Here is a 20,809-nt window from a genome sequence, read left to right on the forward strand (position 1 = left end):
CAGCGTTCTTTGCAATGACGCACTACTTGTTTGGATTTTAATGCAGCATTTTTATCTTAGTTGTACAGATTAGCTGAATCTTTGCTGTGTTAGCTTATTGACATGCCTGTAATTTTAGCTTCAGAGCTGCGAGCAGAGAAACCTGATTCCATCTCTGTGAGCAGGTTCTAACATTAACACTAAAACGTTGATAACGTGAAGATGTCAGTGTCTCCTGTTGCCTTTTACTTTAAGTTACGATGACAATCTTGCCAAGGTTGTCTTGTGAGCCGTATGCATCAGTTTAACAGTGGTCTGAATGCATACAGACGCCTAAAGTTACATGTGCATTAGAAAATTCCCCATAAACAGAGATAACCAGTGCTTTATAGCATTTTATCTCACAAACCCACACTTCCAGTCTGAAATAAGATGAAACCTACTCCTCAAGGATTCATGCTCACCTTCTCCGATCCAGACTGCTCATAGGTGCTCAGAATTGTGGCTACTCTTCACTGGAGTTGTTGCTCACTCGTTACAAATACAACAAGGCTTTTGCTCAAAGTTTTCTCTGTCTCTGTGGTGGATATGTTTTATTGAAACAGTGAGGAACACCGATGTAAAAGCATCTCAAGAGCTTCATCAATATTTAACTACCATAGCCAGTGATGTTGCCTATCTCATGGCTTTACTTTTGAAAACATTAAAAAGTCACACAACAAAAGAAACACTTTAAAACCTGCTGTAACAGGATACATGATTCTCCTTTACATCAACACATAACAGTGAAGTTTCTGATTTCCATGCCTATTGTTTTAAACTGCAGGCTGTGGCGTTAAAGGCTTTATTATGGAGTGTGGAAGCTGTGAGTAATTTTACTTTGCAGTCCATGTTGAAATCCTGTATCCTTCATGAACTGCATGAATAATTTAGATTGTGCATATATCAGTGACTTCTCAAGTTTACATGAATTCATTGAGAGTTTATTGCATTTCTAACTATTTACAGTATGATTACATGAGGCGGCAGCTGTGTGGCAGATGTGTTGTGTGGGAATTCTTATTTTTCAGATTTGCTTTTGCAGCTATTTTAACATTTGAAGATTACAATCTAGACAAACTGTCACCCATACGTATCTAAATATAAATGACACATGAGAATCGGTTTAAAAATGATATTTCAAAGAAAATGGCTGTAAACTGTTTTTACTGGAAAACCAACAGAATGCTTCTTTGCTTTGTGATTCAGTCATTAGTCATTGTGTGCAGCTGGATGAGTGTGTACGTGTGAAAGAAAAAAAAAAACTAGGGTGACAGTGAACTGAGCTTCCAAGACCACGACCTTTATTTTTTCTGTTGTATTTTTCTTTTAAAGAAGAGTCATCGCTCTGCTTAGAAGAGACCAGGGGACAGCTTTGTTGTTAATGACACCGCAACGCATTTCTCGCCAACAACACTGAGCGCTCCTTCCTTTGTGTGAAGTCTTTTTTTCAAAGCACAGTTGCAGATTAGAAGTGTTGATACTGACCCGTGTGATCTTCTCTGTCCCCGTGAAGCTATGTTTCTCAAAGTGATGGGCCAGGTTCAGGAATGTGTGTCTCTCGAGGTACTGGCAGTTACTCAGGATTATCAGTAGACGCTGCTCCTATACACACACACACACACACACACACACACACTTGAATGCTTTGACTGCCACAACACAACATTGTCACAGCTTAGGTTCAATTTACAGACTGTAGACCTGGATTTGGATTCTGGATGTTTGGATGTAAAAGTGCATGCAGAAGTGCCTCAAGCCTGTTTCTATTGGCCAGCAGAGGGCGACTCCTCTAGTTGCAAAAAGCAGCCCCAATGCATAGACGTCTCTTGGAAAACAGTCCTCACCTTTCTCGCTCTTTGACCTCAGCAAACACTTCTGATGAGTTTCGGGTCTCAGTTGCTAGTTTCGAGTCTTACTGAATACAACACGACGTTAATTTTTATAAATTATGGCGTGCTCAAGGACCAGTGAGCAGGGTACACTTTAGGCTGGGACACTAGCATTTGAGCATCATGACATTCACTCCATTCTCCTGATATAAAGTTTAAAACGCTAAACCAGCAACAACTGACTCAAGGGGACATCATTAACCAATGACAGCTGCAATCCACATCATTTATGTTCAAAAGATACACAGTGTATGTGGCGTTCATACCACCATGATGATCAGGCTGAGCTCTGTAGCCTGTGGTTAAACTTCCTAACCTGAAACCTATGACAAACCTTTAATCCTCGTACAATTCTGGAGAGGTTCTTACAACCACAATGTGCTTTGCTTTCCAAAATATGTCCTTGGTTTAAAGTTGTGGTTTCAGTGAAGCTTGGAGCGCTCTTTTTCTCACAATGTCTTTGTGAATATTGTCCAGTGCCTGTGTTTGATGTCTGGTAGAATGGTTGCCTGGCCTAACTGCAAAACAAATCTACCTTAGTGTAGGAACCTGAAACTACTTTTAACAAGCTCTCACTCGTTAAAATGCCCATGCTTTTAATATTCACCCTTACAAACACACAATAAAGCATGCCAATTAAACGTGTGCACAGAGACACTGTCAGAATGACATTCTGATGCCTACAACATCACTGGCAGGAGTTTGCAGTCCAAAATTAAGCAAACCAACCATGCTCCAAAAGCTTAGTGGCCTAAAGTAAACTGATGTCTTTGTGTTAATAGTAGTGACGCACTGTCCAAGTTTGCATGTACTGGTTGCTAGATTGCCAACTCACAAAAACACCCATTTGTATCATGACTGACACTAGTCTTAACTCTGGTCATCTGCTCTCAGTCAAGTCTGGCAGCATATTCAGGCTGGGGAAACCCCTTCTGCACCTTGCTCCATTTCCCCTTACCAGAAGCACTCTACGCCCTGCCCTTCTTCCTCCTCTTCGTCCTCCCCTGCGCTTAACCCCCTTTGCTAACATCTCAAACAAGTTACAGGAAATAAGGACGTCTCTACTTCTTGTCCACAACCAGGAAACAGACTGATAACATTTCGTGGTTCGAATGAGTGACACATGTTTGTCTAGTTGTGTAAAGGAGGGAGCCCACGCTCTGGTGTGACGCTGGCAGTTGCCACATGTGCGTTTTCGAGTGTTTAAACCTCATACGATTTAAAGAATGTAATAAAGAAAAAACACTGTGCTTACAGATGTTGGAGTAAAGCCCTCTTGAATGCCAGTAAACCGATCAGGAGAGGACAGGTCCACTGAAATGTTGCTGTACACATGGGAGAGATTTTAAAATGTTGTCCAAGTGAAGCACAGTAACCACAGAGATGAGAAAAAAATCCTCCAAATACTTACTGAGATGTGTTAATGTCTCCATCTGTCTTAGTACTCAGCTGCTCCAAACTGTTTACAAAGACCTATGGAGACGCATTTATCAGACATGTGAAAAGACAATTTTAGGTGCATCACTAATATCTTACTCTGTGATCAAAACAGGTTAGTACAGACTTAGATCTAAGGTACACTGAAACAGTAAAGTGGACAGTGTGTGCATGTCAACACGTAGGGTTATCTTCACCTCACAGTAAATAAAAGACCAAATAAAATCTTAGCAGCTGCTCTATGACTGAACAGATGTAAGACAAATATAGAACACAGAGGTTTTCAGGTCTATATATGACTTTGGTGATCAGTGCACAGGGCCTCAGGGCAAGAGGCAGGATAGACCCTGGACAGGTCACCAATCTGTCGCAGGGCTAACACAGACAATCATTTGTACACCATGTTCACACCTATGGGCAAATTAAAATCACCAATTAACCTAACCCCACTAAGTGGACATCTCTGGACCATCTGTGGCACCTGAAGAAAAACTCACACAGACACAGGAAGAACATGCAAACTCCACACAGAAAATGAACTGCAGTTCCTCAATGGCCAGTTGAGTCTCCTGTGCTAAAATGGCCAACTTAGAGCATTAAAAGGATATTCTCTTCCTTCTAAACAAGTAGCTGATTTATTTTTTATATTCTATTCATGTGAAGTGCTCAAGTGTTAAATGTTCAAAAGTTAGAGATGTGGCTGCTTTGACTGACAGGAGAGCCAAGACAGTGAGGTGTAGCTTACAGCTGCCTGCTAGGACCCACCTCAACTAATCCAAGTACAGTACGCCTCAGTCAAACAGGCCCAGAGACTGGTTAGCAACGCCCCTGGCAACCTCTGACTACTAGAGGAAAATGATGTCTTTCCTGACCGTTTGGTGGAGGCTCCTGGTAGTCGCAAAGCGAGAGCTGCCAGGAAGCCTTCTGTGACTGGTAGCTGCGTTTTTGCTGTTGCTACGTTTTAAAGCATTTTAAAGGAATTGTCTAAAAATATATACCTGCCTTATGATACAGATCATCAAAGGTAAGTTTTAGTAAGTTCATTTATAGAATTTTATTGTTTTTATTTAGCACTAATTATATGTATCTCTTTATTTGCCAACAATGCTTGCTAGGAGTAGCTGACTACACCCGACTCTCATCCAGATTTGGCCACTTCTGTATTCGATAAACAACATAAACACATGAAGGCTGAGGCTTCAAAATGTGGAAATCAAAACCAGTGGTAGACATCATGGTGGCTACTTCCATCCTATGCAAACAGTCTTTGTTCATAACAAAATCCTATGCATGTTCTTGAAAATAAGTGTACACGTCTTACCTTCATGATCCTCACGCTGAGCTCTGCAGCCTGGTCCTGGACCTGCTCCAACTGCAACACCTGTGGAAAAGAACGTAACGGTAACGATGCTTTCTTGACGTGACTAAAGCTGTTTATTCTAAAATTCATAAAGGATTTCTTTGTGTTGAACCCTGGATAGTTATTTCATAGTTTCTGTTAACAGCAGGGTTTATACTTTACTACTTTGCGAAGTGCTGAATTAAAACCATCCAAGTTTTGATATCATTTCTGTTTGCAACAGAAGTACCGTGGCTTCAAATAAAAGATCATCACATAAAGCAACTCCACAGAGTGAAATTTCATTCCTATAAGTTTACTGCACTGTGCGACATGCACAAGGGCAGGACAAGAAGAGTGATGAATGTAGCACCCACTGAACCGAGGCCAGGACGCACAGCAGTTATTCCTCCACTACTTGTTCTTCTGCTACAACAAACTAACTACATTTTCTTCTTTATTTAATTTTTTCTTTTTGTTTTGTTTTCTACATCAATCTATTTACATCCCTTTTCTTCACAATTCCAACAGGGATCTTAATTTTAAACCCATCTCATTGTGCAACAAAGACTGCTGTCTTCAAAACATGACTAAAGATGATATCAGTATAATTTTTTAACATTGGTCACAGAGACCATGCGGCTAAGCTTGATTTATATTCACCAAAATTTGAATTTTCTTTTTTCATACAAACCCACTTCTATAAAAGTTTGGATGCTGTGTAAAATGTAAATAAATGCAATGACTTGCAAATCTCATAAATCTACATTTTTCACAAAAAGACAGCAAAAACATATCAGATGTTTAACCTGAGACGTTCTACTACTTTATGAAAAACAATTAGTTAGTTTGAATGCAATGGCAGCAACATGCCTCAAAAAAGTTCGGATGGAGAAACGAAAAAATTGAAAAGTTAGTGGTACTTAAAGAAGGAGCTGGAGGAACATTTTGCAACTAATTAGGTTAGCTGGTAAAAATAATAAATGTCTTAGAGAGGCAAAGTTTCACCAATCTGCAAAAACAACTCCAACTACAGAATAGTGTTTGTTACTGTAAAATTATGAAGACTGAATATCTTATCATCTACGCTGCGTGTTATCATTTACAAAAACCAAAAAACACAGAGCGATCTCTATGTACAAGGGGCAAGTCTGAAAATCAGTACTGGACTCTCGTGCACTTTGGTTTCAGAGGTGGCGCTGCAGTAAAAGCAGGCATGATTCTGTAATGAAAATAACTGCATGGGCTCAGGCACACTTTTAGAAAACAGTTTACAATATCATCGACCAAAAAGAAGAAGCCTGTGTGAAACACTGCCATCATCTCTGGGACAAAGCTCAGGTCAGACTAATGAAAATCTGAAATTATTTTATTAGAACACTGATGCTGCGTCCTCTCAGCTAAAGAGGAGATGAACCAGTCATATTTAAAAGGTATCTACCTCTGATAGTATGGGTGTGCGTTAGGAGTCAGTGGAACTGACACATTGCACATCTGGAAAGGCACAACAGATTTTATGCTCTTATCCAGAAGTCTTTTTCTTTCTGTAAGACATGCTGCTGCCATCGAACTCAACATCACCTCAGCGATGCTAAAGTTTGTGACAATGCCAGGAACAGCAGGATTCCCATTCATTCATTCAGAGGGACAATTACTGCAATTGAAAGGAGGCATGCCAGCCCCATAACAGCCTGTGTCTAACAGATGACAAGTAACTGTCACGTGTCAGTGTCAGCTATTTAAGTTCATTTAATGGATGAAGAAACTCATGACTATTGATTATCATGTGAAAACTTCTGTAGCTCTGATGTTTGCAGGGTATGAACGAACATTTGTTTCTCCGGGTTTGATTTCCAGGGGCTCTTTGAGTGACTGCAGCATCTGGACCATACACTGCTCAAACCGTGAAGGCTGCAAAAACATTAAAAACAGAGATTACAAACATGGGCTACATTAGATAACATCACACTTCAACACAGATTAGTTAAAACAGACCCACAAGTACTCAGTGGACTAAACAAATGCAATGAATCGCTGCCAGCTAGAAAGTATACATAGATATTAAACTTTCTGTGATTTCTATGAAGACACAGAGTGCTGCTTGATAAATTAACCAATCCTTACCAGGCTGGTGATTCCCTCATTATCTACCAACCAGTCTTCCTTTTCAGCAAGCCTGTTGACATCTATGGGTATAAAAAGCACAAATCGAAAGGGCCATCACTTGAAACTGTGCTACAGTTTTTTGAACTCAGAGCCGTTTACATGTGGAGTGTGGAGACTTTCATAAGGGGTCGTAAGTAATGGAAATATGAACAGATTTAAAGGTTTCTGAGGGAAAACCACATGATATAAAATCAAACCCTTTCTTCCCAGACCACAATTTGGTGTGTGCGTGTGGTGTGTTTGTGTGTGTGAGAATGTGCGTGTGAGTGGGGGGAGTTAAGAAAAAAAAACAGTCACTCTTCTCAAAATGACCATACCTAACCACAAGTGAAACACAGCCTGTCTGGTTTTAGTCTCATAACACTTTCTCCATTACTAACCTGGAAGTTGAATTAGCTAAAAGTGACACTTGAGGACACTGACCACTAAGCGCTTATTAACAAATTCACATGGTTTTATAAAAATCTGTCGTGTTCTGCAGGTTTTGAGTTCATGTCCTTTCGCATTCTTGTCTAGCAGGGGATTACACAAGTAACGGATGATAATCAAAGTGTGATTTCAGAATGACACAGCTTTTTATTTCTCATGTGGAGATTAATAACGTGTCTATGGTGACAACTTTTTTTTATTCTACTGGTAAAGATTCCCAATGCTGTTTTGCTTAGACCAACAAATACATTATTTGCAAGGGTAAGCAGGGCCTGGCATATTTTGCCCCATGTATCTGGTACAAGCAGGCATACTTTCCAGTAAACGTCTTCTTAACACACTCGGTCAACACATTTAAAAGCCTTTCAATGTACAATAATAAATTAGGTACAAATACATACATGAATAAATACTATACATATCTTTATTTTAAAAACCCAGAAAAACAAGGTAAAATGTAGACACTAGAAATAAAGATTTTAAGGATGTTATGAGCCCCTCCAGAGTGAGTGTTTCATGTTTCACTGTACATCAGCACACTAGCAGATGCCAAGCTTCGCCTCAAATATCATACCGATCTTGTTAAACTTTGACAAAACCTTGGTTTCTTGCATGTTAACTTTCTTGCATGTTAGCTTCTCTAGGATCCGCAAAGAAAAGAAGCAGTTTTCCTCTCAGTCTAGGACTAGAGTGATTTACAGGCATCTATCTGGCTGTAATCTAAAGCAACTGGATGTCGTTTACCTACCTACCTCCAGGTTTATTACTGGTGCTAATTTTAGTTCTCAATACTTCATATAATATGAAATTGTTAGATGTTTTTTGCTGCCTGAAAAATGTGATATTTTGGATAACTGGATGAGAAGGCTCTCATTAGGAAGCCATTGTACATTATTTATGTACTAGATGGGTGTTCAGGACAATAATGGGCTCAGTCCAATGATTGGCTCTGTCACATGAAGATTGCATTGACACAGCAAAAGCTGCTTTTAGTTTTTATGATCCTGCCACACTGAACATTGAAAACAAAATAAACTGTTTGGTAACTTGGAGTCAATTAAAATGAAGATCTTGATGAAAATATTTTGTCCATTACTGAGAGCTCTCTCACCTTCTGTTGTGTGCACCAGAGTCACCATGAGACAGTGAACTCTCAAATCCAGCAGAAGATCCTGGATCACCTGCAGCAAATCATTTGGGATCTCCATAGCAGACAGAGCCTCATGACAACCCCTGGATGAGAAACGCCAGAGAACAGAGGTCTGTTATTAAAGGCAAGGTAAGCATGTGGCTCCCAAATGCCTCCATTTAACCAAACATGTAAGCAAATTAATTACAGCCAAAGTGTGAGGACCTGACAGTGTGTATGATTTGTGTAAGCCATGATCCAGCCAACTCTGTCTTGCTCTCCCAGCCTCCATAAAGACTCAGCTCCCCTTGCGGCAAGGTGGCGGGTAAGAGAGCACCCCGAATGAGCTTCACGAGCCGACTGGTCAGCTCTTCAATCATTTTCTACAAAACAGACAACATACAGTATGTACTGCAGAATGTGTCTTTAAAAAACATTATCTCAAATTAACATTAGAGTAAACTGGAGTTAGAAATCCTCATACTTTAAAGTCATTCTGTCTCTGTCTGGCATTCTTCTTGGATTTTTCCACTTGCCCAGATTTCTCTCCAGTCTGTAGGGGAAGACACAAATACTTAGTCACCTCTGAGAAGTCCAGATTACTGACGGAAAATAGATTTTATGTTGCTTTCTATGCCTGCATTAGAGCAAACTATGATAATGCAAATGACATTCATTCAACTTTTCTTGAGAATAATCAAATAATTTCTCTTAAATGGAAACCCTGAAAAACACAGATATGGAATGTAAACCTGCAGAGGATTTCGAAAAAACTGAGTTTCTAAAAAAAGCTTTTATTAGCCTAGCCTAAAGTTTTCATGGGAAATATTCTTGTTCACGGAGACATTTGTGTATTACTAAGAACACCATTCGTTTTGGCCTATCAGTAGAAGCTCATTAACCTGAGTTGACTCATGGAAAATCATTCCCCTTCTCTTAATCCCAAATTAAATACCTAACTCACCAAAGGAATTTCATGAGATAATCCTCAATGAATATGAGTGAAACAAAGCTGAACTATTGAGCTAAATTTATAGCAATTTATTTATTATACCAGTTTTTATTGTCATTTATTTCAATTGTTGTATTGATTATGTGACAAAACTAATGTCCCTTTCATTCTTTTGCAGATGTTGTCCATAATGTGGTGTTAGCACGCGTATCGATCTACTGGTTAAAGATTTTCGACAGGGCACGGTCCCTTGATGGCACTCCTTTCCACACAATTTCAACAAAAACACAATTTTATTTTTGCTTTCACTACACTTTAACCACACTTTTGAAGATTATAATTTGTGCATTATAAAGCAGCTGGTTGTGTGATGTGTGAAATCAAAATGCAGCACGCCATGGAGAGGTTTGTGGTGCTGTGACTTTCCCACTATTTACACAAAGCTTTTTACCACCATCTCAGCCTTGCCCCTCTGACTTGAGATATTCTGACTCACTTCTAATCTTGACCCTCCAAATGACAATCACTGCCTTGAACCCCTATATTTACAAAAATAATGGAAATGACCACAAACAAAGATTTACATTTTTGGGCTACAGCTCCACAGGGCCACGTTCATCTCTGGATTATCTTGTGTGGCAAAGTGACCACTGTTGCTATAAAAACATGCTGTATGCAGGATTTCTGTCTACTTGGTGAGTATTCACCTCGCTAAAAAGACTTCCATTAACGTAGGAGATCCAAAGCTTCCAGAAATTGGGCAGCTGACCGATCACAACATCTGAAAGCTTCTCCACAAACTGCACCTGCTGCGGGGTCTCAAAGTGCCAATCTAGAAAAAAAGGACACACAGATGACATGATAGAGGATATTGGCATAATGACTGTGCAGTTCCAATATTCACATATCAGAATGGTTTAATTCCTGGCACATAAAGCTTAAGATCTTTGTTTTTTTTATTTGTGCCTTTACCGTACAGTGTGATGCAAGATTCCCCTAAACACTGTACACGACCAAAAGTGTTACACACACACACAAACAAACAAACGTACGTGTGTACAGAGTTTAGCGCAGACAGGGAAGCCCCCCTTAGAACTCAGTGTGTGGGCGAATCTGTGAAGTGCTGCACTACTCACTGCTGGATCGTGGCGTTCGGAGACTGCCCCCTCTCTTCAGAGACGCGGTGTGGCTGAGCCTTCCGAGGGCTGGTGGACGGGTATCCCCCTCTGGGTCCAGAGCTCCCGCACCCACTGAGAGACATAACGAAAGTGGGGAGGGATGAGAAATGAGCTTGAAGGGAAAAGAAACACATACTCCACATATTAAATAATCACATTTTCATAATTCCACATTCCTCAATAAGCTTAACGGGCTTTCACACAAAACAATCCCTCCCTACTTTCTTTATTTGTGTTCTGATCCATCTCAGCGGAGCGAATGTCCCCTTGTTTTCACGGTGGGGAAACAGAGCAGTGGTCTTTGCGAGTGCTGGGGTGAAGTGGGTTTACGCTGGCCACAATGTGCTCTGTCACATCTGATTCTTAAGAGCTCCTCTAGATGGCAACAGGGAGCTATGCAGCGGTAATGAATGAGAAAGTTCTGCAACCACACACTCCTATCGCTGCATGTGAGACAACGTTAGCAAATTGAATCTGTGAGATAACTTAATGATAACAGAACAAGGGGTGGCAAAAAGGAATGAAAGTGAAAGACTGCGGTGCTAAGAAGATCAAAATTGCTACAATGAAAATGAAACTTTAAGGACAGGTTCGTGCAACGCTGCACTACGCCCACACCAGTTTGTCTAAATCAATGGAGACTGATGAGCCACATTTCCAAAACATGTGTCTCTCACACACTCACATACACAGAAAAGCGTACTGGTGAGTCACAATGTTGAATGTAGTGTGTAAGCAAGAATTGAGAAATCCCCAAGCAGAGGAGAAAATTGTGGTTGAGGTGGCTGTGCACACAACACACCCATCCAGGCCAGAAAATGTAAGGAAATTCTCATTTGAGTCAGACTATCTGTAAACAGACGAGGCTTTCTTATATCGCAAATACACACAGACAGACACACGCGCACACACACACACACCATATGGTGCAATACAGGCTCTGTCTCTCTGAAGTTTTCCTGTCTTTTTACAGGGATGAGAGCTGCTGTTGACCCAGGTGGCCGCCGAATCCTCAGAATGGACAAGCACTTGCATTCTGAGGACTGCATGTGTTTTGCTGCTCTGTACGTTCAAAGGATTTACTATGCTGCTGCACTGCTTCTTGCTCAAATTTACAGGGGGAAACTATAGAAGCCTCTGTGTATGCGTGTTGAATAAACTGAGACAATGTGTGTCATCTATACACACTTCCTCATCGTGTCTGGGGCTTCTCTGCAGGCTGGATGGGTTCCTCTTCCAGAGGGGTCACTGACCTTGACCACACGCACACATACCTGCTTTCTGTCTAAGAGGACACAAACCTTATTCCCACGCTACAGAATACAAAAGCTTCACCACACTTCTCTTGAAAAACGCCCCAGTGTTTCACCCAGATTTTATGTGCGCACAGACAACGGGACATCTTGTCAGGAAAAGTAAAGATGGGACTTACAATAAAATCACTATTATTAATAATCTGTGACTTAAAGTTTTGAAATTCCAGGCTTTATGTACATCACAAAATTTCTGAATACAAGTAAAAAAGTTCCCTAATGAATCAATCAGTCAATACGACCACGCAAACACCTGTCAGACGTTAACCAGTATTATCACGGCATTGCTCTTACAGCAGCATTTCTGCAGCATAAAATCCCAAACACACCGTCAGAGTGTCTGAACAGTGAATTCCCACTAACTACTCACTGAAAACCTATTTTTCCAGAGGGAAAAAAACTCCTGTTAATTGTGTTGACATTGGCAGAAGAAGTGCCGCTCGAGAAATAAAAATACTGCAGCTTCTAATTGGATCGGGCAGAGTCAGATTGCAACACTGGGGCACGATGGGAGTGTTTAGACATACGGAAGCAACTTGCTATGCTCCCTCACAAAAAAACTTCAGCTTTCAGGCCTTTGTTTCTAACAAAGATGGATGGTTTTATTTTACATTTAAGGCATTTTATAGGGTAATTAATGGAATCGTGACTACACCAGAACGACCTCTGGCCTTATATTCCTGACTAGGAACAACAGTTGAAAGAGAAAATGACACCAGTTACTGCAAATATGCCTGATGCTTACAGCGGAATAATCTCTGCCATGTGTGATGCTGACAATAGCATAAAAAAAGCTAGTGAATGCATCTATATGAAGGGAAGAGGAGGCCACCAGAAGAGTGGGTAGCTGTGAGGTACCATTGAGGGGGGGGGGGTCCTATACAGAAGGAAGGGTAAGGGTGGGAAGGAAGGAGAGGAAGAGTGAAGCTGGGGGAATGCAGTGGATGTGGTTTTTATAATGATGGCTGCTGAAGCATTGCCTGGGTGGAGGCACGGGTTTCACACTTGGGCCAGAAGTGAGCAGAGGAGACCAGAGATGCTGAATATCTGCCAGAGGTGTATGTGAGGGGAAGAGGGGCGCTGTGTGACAACAGAGAAGACAGGAGACAGCTGTAACAAAGAACAAGAGCAGGGAGAAAAACAGGAAAGATTGCGTGTACCTTTCAGCATGTCTGTGTGAACACTGTGCTCACCAGAAGAATGACAGCATGGGTAATTTGTTTAAACACAACGGAGTGTTTTTTCACAGTAGTGGTGCTCTTGGCTTTCCACTTGTTTGGACCGTGTGCTTTGCTGGCACCCTAACCAAGCCTCAATATATCCCCGGGCTTGTAAGGTGTTAGGCATTCAGCAGCCACAGTCTGGATTGCAGGTGATACTGTGACCAAATGAACCCCCACCTTATCAAAGGTTGTTACACTGGGTGTCAGTGGGATTTCAAAATCTTCAATATAAATCTGTTCCCCAAAAAATACAAACCCTAACTGATCGCACACAAGTGCTGCCTGTCATTTCACTGATTCCATTTGCAGTGGACTAGGAACAAGCAAACATGCAAGTCTTTTCTAGGCAACGTAAAAACGGATTTAAAGAATGCAGATTGGACAAAAAGTTGGGTTTGCAGGAGGCTCTCAACCAACTCTCAACAGAACTGTGCACATCTATGAGAAGACTGCACAGTTAAATGTAGGTCATTTTGGTCGCATGCTGACTGTAACTACTGTCCTCTCAGAGGCAGACGGGTATCTTAAATGATGTTACCTCAAGAACAGACATCACTCTCAAAGTTCGGCTCCAAAAATGCAGTTCCTGGAATCACCACTTGAGGCTGGTTCAATAAGCAAGCCATCCTACAGACCTCAATATTAAAAGGCCCAACTTCACTAACATCACTAAGAAGCTTGTTTACAACCTGGTTTTTAAAAATTGACACTGACACACTGACAATTGATGTGATGCTTTGAGGTATGAGGACTTTATCAATAAGTTAACATACATGTCCATGCCAGCATGTGTGTTTCTGTGCTCTTTTTTGTTTTTTGCAAACTAGCAATTTTCTGCACAGTTGGGTTGGATGAGATTTCAGACTCCCTCTCCACCACATGTTGCTCTGCAGTGGAATGTAAGTGTGAAGTAAAAGGGGCCATCCCTGACATAATCATCAAGATGAAATTTAAATGTGGAGAAGTGGAGAAGTGGGGAACGAACCAATCCCCAGATCCATCAAGCCTGAGCCCCGGAAACCACTGTTACTTTTAGCATTAGACATGTTTATGTTCCAGCTGTGCTATGTGAAGCAGCCACCCACCCCACAATGGATTTGTGCGGGTGCCTCAATGTGAGTGTGCACGCATGCTGGCGAATCACTGGTCTTCCTGAGTGGACGGTTTCAGATCCACATTTTTCTGCTGGCTGATTTAACAGAGGAACAGCTTAATTGGGGTTAATTGTTCCAATCCATCTGTGAAGCTGTGTGTGTGAGTGAGAAAGCGGGTTTGTGTGTGTGCAGTAACATGTCAAGCGCTGAAACCTAAATCCAAAGCCAGTGCTCCATCACTTTCATCTTATTCATACATTCATGAAAAAATAAACACACAGGCCTCAAGCAAGCAGCACAGGCTGGGGTGAAGGAGGCCGGCGAAGGAGCAGGGAATGTAGGCAGAGCTCTGGAACGACTGAGACACTGCTCTCTTCCCTCAGCTCACGACATCCACCGGCTGCCTGATTGGAAATGCTAAATAGGGGCTTTTCACTACATGTGCAAAACGAATCAACTCAGACAAATGTGCATTTTTAGTCACCTCTCTGGCCACTGATGAACTCATCTCTGCAGTTCTGCATCAGCTGCAGGATCCACTTGTGCTGAGCGTAGATGCACTGCCATGCTGGATCTCCTGGAGCGTGTAGGTCAGACAGGTACCTACGAAAGCGTGGGACAGGGAGATGGAAGATGAGATGGGACAAAAAGATCAACAAAATTAAAATCCACACTTAAATGGGTGACAAATCAAAGGTCAGACAATAAAGAGTGGCCAAAAACAATAAAAGCTCTGGCTCAAGTCGGGGCAGGACAGCCCACTAATGTCAGCCTAAAATCCCCATTAGGTTTTACTGCACTTTGTCTTTTTGCATAAAGCGTAGAGGACGGCTAATTCAAATCACAATTCTTTAAAAAAAAATAAATTCCACCACAAACTCCTCACCAAGCAGGAAGAAAGGGAAAGTTGCATTTAAATGAAACGCTGTTTGAAGCACTAAGCATAAGATATGACTGTCACATTATCCGTTTTTTACTTCTCGACTATCAGAATGAAAAAAAATTCACAATGACGCCATCATGACATTTATAAAAAATATTTTTTTATGATATGCAATTTAGATTTTCCTGGATGGTGGATGCTCATATTAAACACGGTCCAAGTGTCAAGATAATGACACTCAGTAATCCCTCAGAGACAAAAGCTCAGTCCTCTGCTCTAAATGCTTCATTTCTTGATTCTATGTGACATCAATAAGAGTAGAGGTCTGGCTGTTAACACAAAGCCCCGCCCACCTAATGTACAAACCTTCTCTTGACATGGGGCACCGCATCAGAAGCAAAAACAAGCTTGTTTCAAAGACAGGATGACCTGAGAGGCTGGGCAAAGGCTCAGTATAAGATAATTGAGGAACATTTTGAACTCTGAATCATGCAGAGCAACTCTGGTCCAGTCCAGAGTCCAGGAATGAAAATGAGATGAGCATAAGCACGCATATATATACATTATGTGTATATATATATATATATATATATATATATATATATATATATATATATACACACACACACACACACACACACACACACACACACACACACACACACACACACAGTGGGGCAAAAAAGTATTTAGTCAGCCACCGATTGTGCAAGTTCCCCCACCTAAAATGATGACAGAGGTCAGTAATTTGCACCAGAGGTACACTTCAACTGTGAGAGACAGAATGTGAAAAAAAAATCCATGAATTCACATGGTAGGATTTGTAAAGAATTTATTCGTAAATCAGGGTGGAAAATAAGTATTTGGTCAATAATAAAAATACAACTCAATACTTTGTAACATAACCTTTGTTGGCAATAACAGAGGTCAAACGTTTACTATAGGTCTTTACCAGGTTTGCACACACAGTAGCTGGTATTTTGGCCCATTCCTCCATGCAGATCTTCTCGAGAGCAGTGATGTTTTGGGGCTGTCGCCGAGCAACACGGACTTTCAACTCCCGCCACAGATTTTCTATGGGGTTGAGGTCTGGAGACTGGCTAGGCCACTCCAAGACTTTCAAATGCTTCTTACGGAGCCACTCCTTTGTTGCCCGGGCGGTGTGTTTTGGATCATTGTCATGTTGGAAGACCCAGCCTCGTTCCATCTTCAAAGTTCTCACTGATGGAAGGAGGTTTTGGCTCAAAATCTCACGATACATGGCCCCATTCATTCTGTCCTTAACACGGATCAGTCGTCCTGTCCCCTTGGCAGAAAAACAGCCCCATAGCATGATGTTTCCACCCCCATGCTTCACAGTAGGTATGGTGTTCTTGGGATGCAACTCAGTATTCTTCTTCCTCCAAACACGACGAGTTGAGTTTATACCAAAAAGTTCTACTTTGGTTTCATCTGACCACATGACATTCTCCCAATCCTCTGCTGTATCATCCATGTGCTCTCTGGCAAACTTCAGACGGGCCTGGACATGCACTGGCTTCAGCAGCGGAACACGTCTGGCACTGCGGGATTTGATTCCCTGCCGTTGTAGTGTGTTACTGATGGTGACCTTTGTTACTTTGGTCCCAGCTCTCTGCAGGTCATTCACCAGGTCCCCCCGTGTGGTTCTGGGATCTTTGCTCACCGTTCTCATGATCATTTTGACCCCACGGGATGAGATCTTGCGTGGAGCCCCAGATCGAGGGAGATTATCAGTGGTCTTGTATGTCTTCCATTTTCTGATGATTGCTCCCACAGTTGATTTTTTCACACCAAGCTGCTTGCCTATTGTAGATTCACTCTTCCCAGTCTGGTGCAGGTCTACAATACTTTTCCTGGTGTCCTTCGAAAGCTCTTTGGTCTTGGCCATGGCGGAGTTTGGAGTCTGACTGTTTGAGGCTGTGGACAGGTGTCTTTTATACAGATGATGAGTTCAAACAGGTGCCATTCATACAGGTAACGAGTGGGGGACAGAAAAGCTTCTTACAGAAGACGTTACAGGTCTGTGAGAGCCAGAGATTTTCCTTGTTTGAGGTGACCAAATACTTATTTTCCACCCTGATTTACGAATAAATTCTTTACAAATCCTACCATGTGAATTCATGGATTTTTTTTTCACATTCTGTCTCTCACAGTTGAAGTGTACCTCTGGTGCAAATTACTGACCTCTGTCATCATTTTAGGTGGGGGAACTTGCACAATCGGTGGCTGACTAAATACATACATACAGTGGGGCAAAAAAGTATGTATATATATATATATATATATATATATATATATATATATATATATATATATATATATATATATATATATATATATATATATATATATATACACACACACACATACACATATATGTGTGTGTGTGTGTGTGTGTGTGTGTGTGTGTGTGTGTGTGTGTGTGTGTGGACTACAATTTTATTCTGAGAGACTGACTGACTGACCAACATGAGCCAACATGTGTTCTTATCATCCTCTATTAAAACAAAGGGGGGTTTGAATAGCTAGGCTCTTTCAAGTTAAGACATCATCAGATGATTCACCCCTCTGCTGTCACTCTAAAAACCAGCCGTTCATTTGTTTCTCATTACAGTGTATCTTTCAAAAGTTTGAGGAACAAGAACAAAACAAGCGCGCGCGCACACACACACACACACACACACACACACACACACACACACACACACACACACACACACACACACACACACACACACACACACACACACACACACACACACACACACACACACACACACACACACACACTCCACGTGAAGAGTAAACAGGAGCTGAGTGGGCGTTCAGAGCTGTGCCTAATGTACCAGGATGAAAGATGTTGCCATTTGCCATGTGGTTGAGAGCTGGTCTCTGTGATCCTGACAGGTTGGTCTTCACAATAATAAATAGGCAGAGACCACAAGTATGAATGGACAGATGGATGAAGTGGAAAAAAAGAAGGAAAAGAAAGACAGGGGGAGAGAAAAATAGAAGCAGAAATAAGAGAGCCAGACAACAGAAATATGACTGGTGAACTGAGGAAAGTGAGAGGGGAAAAAAAAGAAAGACGGAGGGGGGAGGAGGTTGAAGTTCTGGTAAACGATGACACAAGCAGACATCAAAGAAACCAAAGGGAGTGGAGGGACTTGTCATGACTTTCTGCTGGATGCTGACAGAGTAGACGTGTAAAGAAAAATATCCAAACTTGAACAGGGTCATAGAATTGTAAAGAGACCTGATGTATCTTTTTTGGTCATGAAGCGTAGACGGAGTTTGCAGCAGTTTCTCCAACAAGAGACTCCGTAGAGCTCCAATCCTCGTCTCAACCTCAGCGTACACTGCAGAAAAGTAGAGTCAAAACATTGGTAATCACCATAACAATCAGTTTAGAAAAAGCCACGATCTTCATGCAATTGTTGAAGTTAAAGCAGTTTACCTTTTTGGAAAACAGGGACCTCAGTATTGCCAAAGAGAGACTTTGCTTTCTCATAGTCATTGATCACAACATCGTAATCTCCCTGGAAAGAAAAAATAGTTCATTTCATAATGTACAGTTTTTTAACTCATCAATCATGAGACACACTTTGCATTTAAGCCTCTCTAGCTCCACCCTCTGGTTGACAATCATTTAAGCTGCATGTTAAAGCCTGTGGAGAGTTTATAAATCAGATTTGGACACCTATACACCCCAATAATAATAATAATAATAATAATAATAATAAACATTTGTAAAGATCAAAACTGCTTTAATTAAAACCTTTGCTTATACAAAAAAATGGAAATCAGGAAGTAGAGGGAAAAAAATTGTGTACTTTGTGCCATTATGTGGCTTCAACGGTTGAAGAGCCATTGTTTTGCTCTACATATTTATATGCTTATGTGCTGCCTACTACAGACATTTCCACAGAAACTCAACTCAAACTTTTCGAGAGAACCAAACCAGGACAATGTCCCAAACTGTCCTTTCTTTCATTTAGAAAACAGCAGGGCGCAGTGTGCTGTAGTCCCACACTTACTAGTGAAAATGAAGCACCGTTTCTACTCTTACTAATCATTCAAAGCTCTTTATTCTACAAGCAGCATTTACTCACACATTATTACAGCACTTTATGCTATTCCCTGCTTTATTCTTGTCACATCCACACCAAATCCAATCCAAATCCAGGCACAGGAAGAACATGGAAACTCCACAGAGTGTGAGTGCTGTGAGGTGACAATTCTAACCACTGCATCACTGTGCCAAGTACTCTGTTTGTTTTAGAAATAGGAACTGCCTGATTAGAGGCTAAGAGAGAAAAATCTTCAGCCCACTGGCTTCCTGCGACTTCTCCTGATATTCACCTTCTCTATCTCCAGATGTGCTGACAGCTGGCAGCTTTAAGATCATTTAATGTATGATTCAACTACGGCCCGACGAATCCTCATAGTGTGCCTATGATGTAACCCATGTGAGTGCACTGTGTCATTGGCAGCATTCACGCCTGTGCTTGTGTACATCTCCTCACATATATTCTGATAGTTTCAGCAATCTCCCTCGAGGAATATGCTAACATTTGTTAGCCCCCACATTTTGTTAATATTGAGTTTTTTAAATTGAGATGGTGATTGTGCTTCTCTCACTGATATACGAAAAAAAAATGCAGATGGAAATGCACAGGAAGAATTGATGTTGGTGAACAGGCTAATCCCAATAGCTGTGCACTGCCTGGACCCAACGTGTAGTAACATTTCTAGAGAGGTGCACGTTAGGTTACGCTGTAGGGTTTTAGAAGAGTTTGTGGTGATGATGTTGCTATGGCATACATTAAGTCAGGCGCTTGTGTTTCCACATCCAGCTCAGCCGATGAGGGCTGCATCTGAGGAAATAGCTTAAGTGAAGTGAAATGAGGTAGCGCATCTCATGGGGGGCATTCGTTTTTATTTTTCCACCAACTAAACAATAATAGGTCACAAGACTGTTACGTTTTGATAGTTACATTAACTGAAACAGGATTAAATGAATGGTATAACAAATAACCAGTCCTAAACATTGGCCAAAGTTTTCAGGTGCACAATACAAAACAGATGTTCATCTAATCCATAACTGAACAAAAAACAAAAGTTGGTGCTGAGGGCAGACAAACTGAGTAAAGGTGGGTTATCATCCAGAGGATGGTTCACGTCCTGTTTAGAGCTGTGTATTGTTTGCACTTGTTTTGCTGTTTCACATTGTCCACACAGGCTTTTTACCTTTTCTTTCTCACTAGTTAGGTTTAAGAACTAAAGAGTACTTGGTTTAGGAAATGATTGCGGTTTAGGTTAAAATGTGCCCATTAACACCTGAAAACAGGGTTAAGTACCTTCTGAATATTCCGTTCAATATTGAGTGGCAGGTTGAAGAGAAACTTGAAACGCTGCAGGACGTTGAGTGCATTGCGTGTGGAGTCAGCTTTGTCTTTCCGGCCCAAGACCTCCTGGAAGAGAGTATCGGCAGTATTGCTCGCTCCTACAAGAAAGACGAAGTGAGAAAGAGTGAGAGAGAGTGAAGGAGGCTGGAGAAAATGAGAAACTAGGATCCTATATAAATAAATGCTGATACCACATTTCCCTCTTATTGCTGGTCTCTGGTTTTCTTCCCGCTCTGGATGTTATTTGACACAGAGAGAGGAGCAGGAGCAGAGACTGAGCTGCTAAGGAGAAAGTGACGGCTATCTCTTAGTCAGGCTGCTTGGTGG

General features: G+C 41.3%; 1 protein-coding gene across 1 annotated transcript in view; it reads right to left on the reverse strand.

The window, feature by feature from the left end:
* exoc2 (exocyst complex component 2) overlaps positions 1-20,809 on the reverse strand; it is a 49,657-nt gene that overhangs the window by 3,673 nt on the left and 25,175 nt on the right. The window contains exons 8-22 of the mRNA XM_080886581.1: positions 20,435-20,580; positions 18,532-18,613; positions 18,331-18,433; positions 14,655-14,773; positions 10,499-10,612; positions 10,070-10,194; positions 8,895-8,963; positions 8,636-8,793; positions 8,393-8,514; positions 6,811-6,872; positions 6,517-6,597; positions 4,669-4,728; positions 3,322-3,383; positions 3,166-3,235; positions 1,507-1,623 (exon numbers count right to left, since the gene is read on the reverse strand). Coding sequence (XP_080742707.1) covers positions 1,507-1,623; positions 3,166-3,235; positions 3,322-3,383; positions 4,669-4,728; positions 6,517-6,597; positions 6,811-6,872; positions 8,393-8,514; positions 8,636-8,793; positions 8,895-8,963; positions 10,070-10,194; positions 10,499-10,612; positions 14,655-14,773; positions 18,331-18,433; positions 18,532-18,613; positions 20,435-20,580 — 1,490 coding nt within the window. The remainder of the gene's footprint in view (positions 1-1,506; positions 1,624-3,165; positions 3,236-3,321; positions 3,384-4,668; positions 4,729-6,516; positions 6,598-6,810; positions 6,873-8,392; positions 8,515-8,635; positions 8,794-8,894; positions 8,964-10,069; positions 10,195-10,498; positions 10,613-14,654; positions 14,774-18,330; positions 18,434-18,531; positions 18,614-20,434; positions 20,581-20,809) is intronic.

This window comes from Rhamphochromis sp. 'chilingali' (genome assembly GCF_963969265.1).
Source record: "Rhamphochromis sp. 'chilingali' genome assembly, chromosome: 7".
NCBI lineage: Eukaryota > Metazoa > Chordata > Actinopteri > Cichliformes > Cichlidae > Rhamphochromis > Rhamphochromis sp. 'chilingali'.